Genomic DNA, 14,411 nt, shown 5'->3' on the forward strand with positions numbered 1-14,411 from the left:
GCATGTTCCAACTCAATTCAGTGACAAACAAAACATTGTCTGCTATGTTTTCTATAGTTTTATCAAGTAATTTGCATTTTAGAACAGTACCAACTCCATGAATCTCCATGTGTTGGCCATTTGCAGTTTGGATTTCGCCTTGAATATTTCTGTCTATGTCATCAAGGAAAGCATCAGTAAAAGTTCAATTCAATTCATTTATTACTGTCTGGCCATAGGCCTCAAACAGAAGACACATTTAATACAGACAAATGTTTTCAAAAATTACATTTAAAATCATAAAATATTTAAAATCTATTTGACAACATGGATTATCTAGCTAATATGTTCTAGGTCCAGTAGACGTTTCCTCCGCAATTTCGCTGCTGCTAGAGCAAATAGGGCTACCCTGTATGTTATAGCGGGATCCCTATCTGAAAGGAGAAGGGAAATACGGGAGGGGAGATATTCAGGCGCATGGGTCAGGACCTCTTCCAGGAACTTGGTCCGAGGTTGACTGTATAAAGGACATCTTAGCAAATAATGTGGGAGAACCTCCACCTCTGGGGTATCACAAATACACAATCTTTGAGCCCGAGGAACCCCATTGTATCGTCCGGTCAAGTATGCCGTAGGCATCGACTGGAACCTCAGGGCTGTGTAAGCGTGGCGCAGGTTTACTGAGGTGAGGAAATCTAAATAGGTTGCTTTAGTTTGTTCCGTTTTAAAAAGGCTATACCATCTTGTATAATTAGTATTTATTAAGGCTAGCCTATCAATCCAGGCAATATGCCGTAGGAGATCCTCCTTGATGCTTACTTTAGTAGGGGAGTCTTGAATGGCTTTACAGTCTAGATGATAAACTTGACATATTTTGTTTAATTGAACAGACCAAAATTTATCCGTCCATATATTTATTGCACTGATTTTTAACATTTTCCTTAATGGGGTTTCCGGAGAGGTCTTCCAAAAATTTAAAAGAGTTGAGTGAATCCTTGCCCTAACTGGTTGAGTTCCAGTTTTGGCCCGAATTAGCGCCGCTGGAGTTGATGTGGGGAGGAGCAGGATTTTTTTAAGGAATTTATTTTGAACTATCTCTAGTTGGTCAAGCAGAGGGGATTCCCAACCCCAAATTGGGGCTCCATATTGCATCATAGAGACGACTTTACTTTGAAATATTTTTAAAGCTGGGGAAACTAAATTACCTCCTGTTGTGCAATAGAAGTTCAGGATTGTTCCACTAGCTCTGAGAGCGGCGATTTTAGTTTGTTCTATGTGTTTTCTCCAGGAAAGAGAGTCAGCAAAATGTACACCAAGATATTTAAAAGTCTGGCATTGCTCAATTGAGTGACCGTTGATTGACCATTTATGTTTGGGTGAACTTTTGCCAAATACCATAATTTTGGTTTTGGCATAATTTATTTGTAATTTCTCAGTAGCACAATAAGATGAGAGCCTTGCTAAGGCCCTCCTGAGTCCAATTTGGGTTATCGATAGTATGGCCATGTCATCCGCATATAGTAATAGGGATATTTTCCTTGGGCCCAGGGATGGAGGGAAAAGATCCATTCCTGAGACCACCGTTACTATGTCGTTTATATAAAAATTGAATAAAAAGGGGGCTAACGGGCATCCCTGTTTGACTCCTTTAGTTATTGGGAAGGGGTCTGTCAGGGAGCCTAACGGTCCCACTCTGACTCTGGCGCTGGTATTAGAGTATAACGAGTTTAACAAAAATAATAGGCGCCTGTCTATATTAGATTTTTTGAGTTTTTCCCATAGTCTAGATCTTTCAATTGAGTCAAAGGCAGACGCTAGGTCCACGAAGGCTACATAGAGCCATTTTGTTGGTCCGTGCATTTTTTTTTTGCTAAGAGAGAAAGAGTTGCACAATGGTCTATAGTGCTGTAACCTTTCCTGAAACCAGCTTGTTCAGGGTAAAATATCTGGTTATCCTCCTCCCACTCCTCTAATTTCGACAACAGAAATTTTGCATAAAGTTTGGCTTCTATGTCTATCAGACTTATGGGGCGATAATTATTCGGATCTGCATGATCTCCCTTTTTGTGGATTGGTACAATTATACTTAGATTCCACCCTGCAGGGAACACACCTGTGTTGTTTATTTGGGTGAAAAGTTTGGCCAAAACGGGAGCCCACCAGTCTTGGAAAATTTTAAAAATTTCAGGGGGTAACATGTCTTCCCCGGGAGCCTTCCCTTGTTTAAGTGAGGAAATTAACTCTTTGATTTGAGTTGATGAGACTTCCGGCCACTGGGGCATTGTTAGATCTTGGCAAAGGGAGGAAAGGTGGGGAAGACTAGTTTGTTGGTAATTATTGCCACCATAGTGGTCACACCATTGGGTTGCAGTGATCTGGCATGGCTCACGTGGACAATTTGTCTCTTTAGCTGTCAGTTCCCAGAATCTGCACTCGTTTCTGTCTTTGACAGCCTGTGCAAGGGCGAGCCAGCCAGATCTGGCGAATGCATTCTTTTTCTGTTTAAGTAGCTGCTTGTAGCTTGTTCTGAGTGACACTAAGGTTAGCCGGGAATGGTTTATCGGATCTCGTAGAACCCCCCTTGTATATTTCATTAGATGTTTCCTGGCCTTTCTGCAATCCCTATCACTCCATGTAAGACTCCATCCAACCTTCGACTGCTGTTATGTAACGCCAGGTCTGTAGTTCAGAAAACATCACTCATCCACGATCTTATTCTGGATGAGCACGCAGACCTGGCATGCATTACGGAGACCTGGCTGGACAAGGCCTCGGCTCCTATACTTGAGGCCATGTGTCCAGCGGGTTTCCGATATGCACAGCAGCCAAGGATTGGTAGGCGGGGAGGGGGAGTGGCAGTTATTTATCGAGAGTCCTTGGTTTTCGCCAGACCTCCTCTCCATGAGACCAAGTTTGTTGATTGTATGTACTGGAGGTTGGGACCAAAGGGCAGTTTAGGAATTCTGCTGGTGTACCGCCCACCCCGCTGCACGGCAGACTCCCTGGCTGAGCTGCTCGAGGTGGTCGCGGCTGTACGGTTGTTTACCCCGAACTTATTGGTTTTGGGGGATTTCAACATGCATGCCGAGGCCATTCTCACTGGAGCCCCTTGGGATTTCATTGAAACCATGACTTCATGGGAACTGCACCTAAGTAATATGGGTCCCACCCATGTAGCCGGCCATACCATTGACCTTGTATTTCTCACGGGAGAGAAGGAAAGTGATCTGAAGATGGGGACTGTCTCTTCTAGCCCTATGTCATGGTCAGATCACTACCTGGTGAAATTGGATCTCTCTGTGCCGCACACACTCCGCAGGGGACAAGGACCTATTAAGATGGTCCGCCCCAGACGCATGATGGAGCCTATTGGATTCCTGAATGCGCTGGGTGTTCTGGAGCTAACTGAAGGCCACCCGGTCGAAGCCCTGGTGATGGAGTGGAATAGGGAGATCACTAGGGCAATAGACCGGGTGGCACCGAAACGTCCTCTTCTCCTGAATAGAACTCAGACTGCACCCTGGTATACACCACGGTTACGCAGTCTGAGACAGGAAGTGAGACGACTAGAGCGCCGATGGCGGAAATCGTGCACTGAAGGTGATCGGACACTGGTTAGAGCGGCAATAGCGGCCTTCCAGCGGGCAACAAAGGCAGCAAAGAGGCAATTCTTTGCTGCCTCTATTGCGTCGGCAGAGTGCTGTCCCAGGAGGTTGTTCCAAGTGGTCCGAAGCCTGGTAGGTCCAGTAGCGCAGGAACCTATGGAACAATCAAAAGCCTCCTGTGACACATTTGTTAAACACTTTGCCGATAAAATCGAGCACCTAAAGGACAGGATTCCGTACGTCGTGGTTACAAGTAGTGGTCCAGAGGCAGCCAGTTGCAATTCGGTCTGCTGGGATCGGTTTCAGCCTCTTCTCTCTGATGAAGTGGACAAGGTGCTCTCTACTGTAAAACCAACCACTTGCTTACTTGATCCTTGCCCTTCATGGCTCGTTATGAGCTGTAAAGAGAGACTGGGCAATGGGATCAAGGCAATGGTAAATACATCCTTGGAGGAGGGTGTAATGCCATTAGCCCTCAAGGAGGCAGTGATAAGACTGTGATGCACAAAGACCTATTCTGAAAAAGCCCTCCTTGGATCCCCAAGATTTAAACAACTTTCGCCCAGTCTCCAATTTACCGTTCTTGGGCAAGGTGATTGAGGGTGTGGTGGCAAAGCAGTTACAGACACACTTGGAGGAAGCAGATTATTTAGATCCTTTCCAGTCGGGCTTCAGGACTGGACACGGAACTGAAACAGCCTTGGTCGCTCTGGTGGATGATATGAGGAGGGCGTTGGATAAGGGAGAATATACCTTCCTCGTCCTCCTGGACCTCTCAGCGGCTTTCGATACCGTCGACCACGGTATCCTGTTGAGTCACCTGGAGGGATTGGGAATAGGAGGCACTGTTTTACAGTGGTTCCGTTCCTATCTCTCCGGTAGATATCAACGGGTAGTGTTGGGGGATGAGGTTTCAGACCCTTGGCCCCTCAACTGTGGTGTGCCACAGGGTTCTATCCTCTCTCCCATGCTATTTAACATTTATATGAAACCGCTGGGAGCCATCATCAGGAGTTTTGGGCTGCAGTGTCACCAATATGCGGATGACACGCAGCTCTATCTCTCATTTAAATCTTCACCAGAGTTGGCTGTGGATACTTTGTCCAAGTGCCTGGAGTCCGTAAGTGGATGGATGGGAGAGAACAGGCTGAAGCTGAACCCCGATAAGACCGAGGTATTACTAGTGGGGGACAAGGGAAGGTTGGGTGATTTTGACCTGATACTTAATGGGGTGAGTTTGCCCCTGAAGGACCAGGTCCGCAGTCTCAGGGTCATCTTGGACTCCCAGCTGTCTATGGAGGCTCAGGTTTCTGCAGTGAGCTGGGCAGCTTGGTACCAACTTCTTCTAGTACAGAGGCTGCGACCCTATCTTCCCATACATCTGCTCCCATGAGTGATACATGCCCTGATCTCCTCTCGACTAGACTACTGTAATGCGCTCTACGTGGGGTTACCCTTGAAGACGGTCCGGAAACTCCAGCTGGTACAAAATGCGGCGGCACGCTTAATAAAGCAGACTCGCCGCCGCGATCATATCACCCCAGTGTTGATTGAATTACACTGGTTGCCAGTTGTATATCGGGCCCAATTCAAGGTGTTGGTTTTAACCTTTAAAACCCTATACGGTTCCGGCCCAGTTTATCTGAAGGAGTGCCTCCAGTATCACCAAATATGCCGCCAAACAAGATCAGCCTCACAGGACCTTATCTCGGTCCCACCGAATAAGACAACTAGGTTGGTGCGGACCAGGGAGAGGGCTTTTTCGATCGTGGCCCCCACCCTCTGGAACTTACTTCCCTTTGACCTTCGGCATGCCCCCTCCCTGTTGACTTTTCGCCGAGCCTTGAAGACCTGGCTCTTCAGGCAGGCCTATGGGATCTCTGGGGTGGGTTAGGTTTTACACTGTATTAACGTAAGATGGTCTTTAGATGAGATGTTATGATATTAATAATGTGATGATTATGTATATGAGGAGATTGTATTTTATATTCTATTTTATATTGTACGTCGCCCAGAGTGTCCGTTTCGTCGGACAGATGGGCGTCTGCTAAATAAAATTTTATTATTATTATTATTATTATTATTATTATTATTATTATTATTATTATTATTATTATTATTATTATTATTATTATATATCGAACCACGACTTGGCCCAATATTTAAGTGGCTCCTGAGAATTTGTCCTTATTAACTTTGGTCTAAACTCCTGGATTATTTCATGATGCTGGATCAAGATTTCTCCTGAGCCATTTATGAGCTCTTGTCTGCTTATTTACAGATGTGGGGTTGTCAGAAGATAAGCAATAGAGGAATGGACCTCTTGAGACCAAATTTTCCTTCATTCTATCAATGAGCAACCTTCTGTTACAAGGCATAAAGGTGGAATACTAGGTGGAGATATCCTGAGAGTCAGCGTTAAAGGAAAGTGGTCACTTTCAGGTCTATTCTCTATTTTAAACCCTGTGACTTCTAAGTAGAGGGGCATTGAGATGAAAACATAGTACTATGGCTTGTGCAGCCACGGTCAATTATCCATTTGCTTGATTTTGGCCATCAGACCTTTATGCATTAAAAGGAAATTGCTCCCTTTGGGTACTGCTTTCTGAGGTTTTCTGTCATGATCACGTAAACCATGCTGTCTTTGTTCTCTCTGTTTGAAACTTGGAGAGCTACCATTGCTTCAGGAGCTCTTGGGTGACGGGCATTGCTTAGGCAGGTAGTCCCTCCCACCACATGTAAAACAGCACTGTGATTGGCTCTTGGGTGGGGCTTTCCTCTATCCTTCCCACTGGCCAGGTAATTTGAGCCACTTGCTGTAGGTGACTGAGAAGGGCATTTCTGCCCAATACATTCCTCTCCAAGTCTAGCAATTGCCTGTTCAAATTTAATTTCATGTTTGTGGTCTAAAAGAGAAATAAATGTTTCAAATTTTTGTCCCAATGTGCCCGTAAGGAAACCCAACTTCTGTTGGTCATTAAATTCAAGTCCAGTTAACTTCAATTTGTCAAAGATAGTATAGTAGGGCCCCGCTTTTCGGCATTCCACTAACAGGGCACCAGTGGGGCAATCAGCTGTAGCGCAGGGAGCTCCAGCTGCTGTTATGAGGCAGGACCAAGGAGCCTGCTAAACTACAATTCCCACCCCACACCCCCACCTAATAGTATGGCTGGTTATGCTTTCCCACGAGGTTTTGTGCGAAGAGTAACAAGGGCAGAAATTAAGATACAAAACTAAAGCTACGGCATAAATGTTCTGCATAAATGTTCTCTTGTTCTTTGGCAAATTTCCCTCACCCACAGTGAATCCCATTGTTTGTTAGGAGCCTTAGTTTTCAGGGTCAGTTAGAGATACACACACACATACACAACATCACCAGACTTTCATACCCTCCTTGGCAGGAGGGGAAGAGAGGGAAAAGTATTTTAAAACCGAGGCTTGAATCTAAAAAGAAAGGAGAGGAAGAAAGAGGAAGGGGGGGCTGAGGAACATCAGAGCTCCCATACAAGTGTACGACGCTCTCAAGGAACACATCAGGGACTGCAAGGACAGAACCGGGGAGACTCTGGGTCTCGGTGCAAAACCTTGAGACCAAGAGATTCCTTCCTGGTTTTGGATCAGAGCTCTTCCACATAGCTTCAGCTGTATTCAGCCACCCACTCCGGGCATAGGATAGGTAATCTCTCCTACCTTTCACCTCTTATAGTAATAGGGTCCTTTGATTTCTTAACCCTTAAAGTTATGAATGGGTTAGGATATTAATGATATTAATGATATTAAGGATATTAATGATTAATGCTGCCACGCACCCAAGTAATTCTGTAATGCTTTCCTACTCAAGGCACCTGGTTGGCCACTGTGAGAACAGGATGCTGGACTAGATGGGCCACTGGCCTGATCCAGCAGGCTCTTCTTATGTTCTTACTCTTTCTCTCAATAAAATCAAACTTTGCTTTATTTTGGTTTGGACCTGCATTTCTTGGGTTAAATATATACACATTTCAGGGCAAAGCTCTTGTTTTATCCCTAGCAAAAGATCCCCTCCTCTCAAGGAGGTGTGTTTCATGGGACATGAGGGTGGCAAATTCACACACTCTGGTTCCCAAGAGCACATGTCGTAACACTGCCGTGCTCCAGCTGACGGCGCTTGGCCCCTGAAGCTCCCCCTGCTCCAGCTGATCGCACGCTCCAGCTGAAGTGCGGTGGCTGGAGCTCCCTGCGCTCCAGCTGATCACACGCTACAGCTCATCAGCTGTAGCACGCGATCAGCTGTAGCACAGGGAGCTACAGCTGACGCACTCCAGCTACAGCGACAAGCTGTAGTATGCAATCAGTTGTACTGTACAGCTGATCACATGCTATGTCCCACTTTCCAGTGGGTTTCGCTTTTCGGCGCGGGTCTGGAACGTAACCCGCCGTATGAGTGGGGCCCTACTGTAATCAAAGAAGTGATATGCTTTTCACAATCTTTCTTTGATTCCAGTCTCTGTTTCACCATCTCTCTAATCCATACTGTTTGAGATTTGAAACTTGTAAAGCCAAATGAAACTTGAAGGCCATTCAGCATTTCTTTAGCTGTACTAAATTCCCTGATATGAATCAGCTGCTCATCTTCCAAAGAATAAAAAATAATAGCTTTTGCGATGGAATTTTTCTTTTCCTAATCTCTTATCCCTTGGCCATCTCCCTCTGGCTTTGGGTTTTCACTACCGGAATAAACTTCATTTGCTTCTAGTGCAATTTTTATTCTTCTTTACGTTGTTAAAAATTAAGAGCACTTAGCTGTGGCACTTTTCTGGTAAAACTCTATTGTCTTGCAAAGACATTCTTTATTGCTGGTCTGAGAAGAGCTTGGTTGCAAAAATCAACTCAGAAAAACAACAGCAAAAAGTTTCTTTAAGCTAGTGTCTGATATGGAGGGGGGAACAAACACACAAAAAACCCCACCACAAAATAAAATCCCCAAAAATCTGGTTTAATTTTCTGCTTATCTAAGGCCTATAACCTATTTGGTCCCAGGCTATGATCTGAAGGTACATGAGGCCAGCACCCTCCTGAAGCTAAGCAGGTTCAGGTCTGGTCAGTGCCTGGATGGCAGAGTGCCTGGAAACCATATGTAAGCCGCCGTGGGTTTCTATGATGAAAAGAAAGGAGGGGTATAAATGTAATAAATAATATAAAATGAAATAGAAACAGTTCAGTAGTTCTATTTCTTTGCAGAGTATATATTTTGCAAAGCAGAATGAACCAGCACACTTTCCCCTCATACAGACTATCTAAATAAATAAATGTTTCCTCACAACCTTTCATATGTTCAGGAAACATAGGCTCTAGCTTAGAGAGAAAAGATAGTAGGTAGTAGATTTAGTCCATGATTGGGATCATCTGACAGAGAAGCCTGTAGAGGCTTCTCTGTCCTGTGGCTTAATGGAGAATTATGCTAATAAGAGAACAACATCTCTTAACAAAGAAGCGAAAGAGAAGGGAAATAACACCTATCAATAGGAAGTTACATCACAGTAAAAAAGCATAGAGGTGTCCCCAAATTCTGGCTAGAAGGGATATCTCCCTATCAAAAGCATGCAAGCTTGCTTATCCCAACAGGTTTCAGACAGGGGACACTCCCAGCGTTACCTGGAGATGTCAGGGATTGAACCAGGGACCTTCTGCATGCAAAGCAGATGCTTGATCATTGAGCAGCAGCCCTTCATGAAAATTCATTGGCATTTTAGTGTGAATTTCTCCTAATATACACATTATTGTATGTAATTTTTCCTAACATTCATATTTTGCTGCATCAATGCAACAGATAAATAAAATGTATACCCTCAGATAAAAATAAATCCCTTGCTTCTAATTAATGCAAGAGAGAAGCCATTCTCTGTGGTGGCCCCCTGGCTCTGGAGGAGGGGTAGGAACCTGTGGCCCTTCAGTTATTGTAGGACTCCATCAGCCTCAGCCAGCATGGCCAATGGTCAGGGATTATGTAAGTTATAGTGCTGGTTTTGACCTATAAAGCTCTTTACGGCTCAGGATCCCAATATCTTCTGGAATGCCTCTCCCACTATGAACCTACTTGGATCCGTAGATCTTCTGAGGCCCTTCTCCAGATCCCCCCTCTGAGGGAGACTTGGAGGGTGATGACAAGGGAAAGGGTCTTTTCAGTTGTGGCTCCCCACCTGTGAAATATGCTCCCCAATGAGGTCCGCCTGGCGCCTTCATTGTCATCTTTTTGGCACCAGGTAAAGACGTACGTTTTCTCCCAGGCATTTGATAGATTGAGATGTTTTGTTTTAATATGCTACTAAACCTTCCTGTGGCTGTGTGGGGGTGGTATTGCTAGTTTTATTCTTGTTTATTATGTTGTTATAGTGTTTTATTTGTTTTTGTTTTAACATTGTGTAAGTCACTTAGGGACCTTCGGGTATCAAACAAGTAATAAATTTAATAGATAATAAAAACATTTGGAGAACCAGTTTCCCCACTCCTGCTCTAGAGAATCTCCAGAAGGCCACGAAGACCCCATTTCAGATGGTCTATACAAGAGCAACATTTTTGGCTGGGATGTTATGTTTTGTTTTTAACTGTTGATGCTACAGCAATCATGTTTAATATTTATGAGTGGCATGTTTTACTGCTGAGCTATTCACTGCAGATGGATGGCAGTCATTTTGTCTTGTTTTTATGCTTTGTATTGTCAATTCCCTTGTTTATTTATTATTTTATTAGATTTATATCCCTCCCTTCTTCCCAGTAGTTGTCGTGTTATGTGAGCCACCTTGAAAGTGTTACACTCAGAAAGGTGCCTATTAATATTTTAAAATAAATAAATAGGTCTGAATCAGCACATGTGCAAATATCATCATAGAAGCAGGATTACAATATTAACATTCAAATTTGGAATCCATATTACAGATATCTATTAGAAATCTTCATATTTGATAGATATACGCTATAGCTATCTGTCTATCTACACTATCTACACAAACACATAGGGCACACTTACAGAATATACATGGGCATAAATAGAACACACACACAGAGCGAGATTATCATTTGAAGTCATTTGGTTAGACTCTAGACAGAATTATCTTATTTCACCCTCTAGTGGAGTATCTCCACATTGCAAAGACTTTTCAAGGACCCTGAATGTCATTACGGTTTTAAACTACAGCCTTATGCTCATCATACACTGCAGAAAGTACAAATTTCAATGCTGGATGTGAAATTTGGTAAAATCAATTTAAGATCAAGTTTTCCATAATCTGGGGACCTTTCATAATCAGCAGTTTCGGTTTTCAGGTGTTGTCATTTTTTGTTTGTAGATCATACGTGAGGAACCTATTTTCTCTCCAGATGTTGCTGAACTACAACTCCAATCAGCCTCAGCAAGCATGGCTAATGGTCAGGAATTACTGAAGCTGCCAAAGGTTTCCCACACCTGCTGTATATGAATTATATCAAGTTTGTACTGCTGACTTATCTGGAATTTAGTGATATCTATTATGTATGTCCCATTATCTATATAAGAATTAATTGTTAATATGATTGGGTGGTTCTTATATAGAAAAAAAATCCTAATATGTATACATTTTCATCATGACAGAGTGAGATACAAATCTTGGCAAATAAAACAACAATCGGGAACAGCTTTATTTAATGTTCCTATTTTTGCTTTGAACATTTTACCCCACTTTTCACAGACTCAAAGAGGCTTTTCACAGACCCAAAAAGACTTACAATAAACATAACACAAAACAAAATCTTTCTGAAATAAATTAATGTGCAAACTCTTCACAATCCTCTGCTGATGCTTAAGTGTTTTCATTCATGTGCTTCTTCTTTCAGTGATTCTGCTGCTAGCTAAATGTGGTGCTGTTAAGATTCCTGTAGTCAGAATATATACAGAGCATATGCATGACTGAGATAGCAGGCAGGGTCAGAGCAACAGTTGGGGAGCACGAGGCTAATGTTCCATTTTCCTCCAGCCATCCGCCCAGCTAAGATGGAAGTTCTGCTGGCTGGCTGACAGTGGACTGCAAAGGGTGCTGTAGTAGGAGACAAGCTGATTTTTTATTTTCCCATAGCTGATATAAAATATTGGATATAATTCAAATGACGTCCTTGTGCTCATCCAAGGGCTTTTGATTCAACAGCTGCCTCCACTAACGGAAATTGCTGAACCCCTTCTTCCCCAGCATTGTTATATCTATTGGGTTGTATCCAACACTGTTGTTCTGCTTGTGCAACAGAATTTCTCCTGCTCTCCCTTGTACCCCCCTCAAGCAGGGACACTCTGCAGCATATTTTGGGGGTGTGCAAGGAGGGAGAGGAAGTCCTATAGCACAAGTGGGATACTGCTCACACAATGTTGGATGCAACCCATTACTTCTTGGAAGAGCATGTTGGTCACTTTTCTGAATTTTTGCTCATATTGTGTATGCATTTATTTTGAAAACACATACAATGCTTGCTCAAAAAGACCTTCAAGCAGTGTACAAGTCCAATTATATATAAAACCTGACTAAAGCACACAAACCAGTTAAAAATACAGAAAAAACCACAATTAAAAACAAAGATAAATTCAGTAAATTTTAAAACAAATGTAATTCTTCTTATTTACAGTTATGGGCAGAGCAATCCTATATCAAGCAAGCCAGTATAACTTAAGCCACATGAAGTTACACTGACTTAAAGTACACCAGATCTTAATTCCATTGAGGAGCCTGTGGGAGGGGAGAATGCCAGCTCAGCTGGCAGAGCCCAGTGGGGAGAAAATAAAACCCGCAGAAGAACAGAGCAATTGTGTGTCTTCACTTAGACCACCCTTTCCCCCTGCTTAACACCAGGACTGGAGGTCACATCACCAAGCTGAACCGATGTAGGATATGGTGCACCCCTCCCCTCCATCCTGACAACCACACCTCCAGAACACCCCTGAACATGCACGGAGGAGTAGGGTTTTACTGGCTGAGCCAGGATGAGGGACTTATGTCAGCATAGCCTAACCTGGAGATCCACTATATCCTAACTCCCCTCAGCCCAGCATAAATACTTATAGGATTGTGCCCTATGGCACACAAACCAGTTAAAAACTAATATAAAGCCAATTAGAAACAAAGATAAAAATCAATAAAATTTAAAACAAATGTAAGTCTTAAGTTCGTATTTACAGTAACTATATCATGTGTCTAGATCATATTGTTATTGCATAAAAACCAAGCTATACTATTAATTATATACAGTAATTCATTTATGAATCGTCCCCAACACAGGGCATAATCCTATAGGCTTATTTACTTATTGCATTTGTATACCGCCCCATAGCCGAAGGATTGCTCTGCCCGTTCTTTGGGCAATGTACAAAATAAGGCGTTTAACTTTTATGGCTGTCAGCTTGCCCACACTTTCTCAGGAGCGTCACGAGGGCGGTGCGGCAGGTGCGGGCCGCACCGGGTGACACCCTGAGATGGGGGTGACACCACGAGCCGCCGCCCCCCCCCGGCGATGCGCCCTTCACAAACTCAGCAGCCTCGTGAGAAGCCCTTGACTGCGATGCCTGCTTTGGGCATGTTGGGGGAAGGAAGGGGAGGGAACAGGCAGCGGCCGACGGAGAAACGAGAGATCCCCGGGAGGCTGCCGACAAAGGCAGCGTGAACATGGCCGGCAGCCGACTCGCGTCAGCAAGGGAGACCCCCCTCGCGGCACGCTCGAAGGGCGCAAAGCGATCTCAGCCCCGCTTCGGTGCAGCGTCTCCGCTGGCATGCCGAATGCTGAGATCGCTTTGCGCCCTTCGAGCGTGCCGCGAGGGGGGTCTCCCTTGCTGACGCGAGTCGGCTGCCGGCCATGTTCACGCTGCCTTTGTCGGCAGCCTCCCGGGGATCTCTCGTTTCTCCGTCGGCCGCTGCCTGTTCCCTCCCCTTCCTTCCCCCAACATGCCCAAAGCAGGCATCGCAGTCAAGGGCTTCTCACGAGGCTGCTGAGTTTGTGAAGGGCGCATCGCCGGGGGGGGGCGGCTCGTGGTGTCACCCCCGTCTCAGGGTGTCACCTGGTGCGGCCCGCACCTGCCACACCGCCCTCGTGACGCCCCTGGGTTGAGAGGTTGTTTCCAAGAGCCCGGCCGCGAACGCACCATCATGAGAACAGTAATTTGCAACAATTCCCAGCACCCTGAACAACCAACTGTTCCCAGGATAAGCGTGCTTAAGGCTGCGATCCAATACATACCTACTCAGAAGTAAGCTCCATTGGTTCAATGGGACTTACTCCCAGGTGTGCATTGGATTACAGCCTCAATGCATGGCAGGCACACAGCCACCCGGCGAACTGCCCAAGTATCATCGCTCTCCCTCTCGAAAAGCAACGCCCCAAGCACAAAGTGTGTCGCAATCACTTCGTGAGGTAAACGAGCTTGTTCCCGCTCATTCCTTATTAGCCCCGCCTCCCACTCTTCGTGGGGCGTGACTTATGTTTAATGCTGACGGGTAGATTTTCCTCTGCGCCTGCGCAAAGCTCGAGGCTTGGCGTGGAAGGGGGAGGAATGCGTGAGAGAAACCTTACGGAAGATTTAGCTTCCGGGTCGGGGAGATCGTTCTGCGTGAGGGGAGGAGGCGCTGTTCAGGGCGTAGGGAGCGGCAGGCAGACTGCGGGGGAATGGATCGGGACTTGCTCCGCCAGGCGCTCGGCTTTCACGGGCCGGCGCTACTCTCCTTGCTCCGTACTGAGCAGCACGACAACCCCGACTTCCAGGGCCTCCTGCCACCCGGCGGGGCTAGCTTGGAGGCGCTGCCGCCAGCCAGGTGAGCGAGAGCGCGAAGGGGGTTGGCC

The 14,411-nt window shown here is 45.2% G+C and overlaps 1 protein-coding gene across 3 annotated transcripts in view; it reads left to right on the forward strand.

Annotated features, from left to right (window-relative positions):
• The first annotated feature begins 14,082 nt into the window (after positions 1-14,082).
• Positions 14,083-14,411, forward strand: part of TTC14 (tetratricopeptide repeat domain 14) — a 28,686-nt gene continuing 28,357 nt past the window's right edge. For 2 of the 3 annotated variants that reach the window (XR_009764123.1, XR_009764122.1), the window contains exon 1: positions 14,083-14,383. Coding sequence is in view for 1 of the 3 variants with exons in the window: in XM_061637392.1 (XP_061493376.1) it covers positions 14,238-14,383 (146 nt within the window). In the remaining 2 variants the exon portion in view is untranslated. The remainder of the gene's footprint in view (positions 14,384-14,411) is intronic. The other variant, XM_061637392.1, reaches the window with a different exon arrangement.

The sequence above is a fragment of the Rhineura floridana genome, chromosome 7, assembly GCF_030035675.1.
Source record: "Rhineura floridana isolate rRhiFlo1 chromosome 7, rRhiFlo1.hap2, whole genome shotgun sequence".
NCBI classification, from domain to species: domain Eukaryota; kingdom Metazoa; phylum Chordata; class Lepidosauria; order Squamata; family Rhineuridae; genus Rhineura; species Rhineura floridana.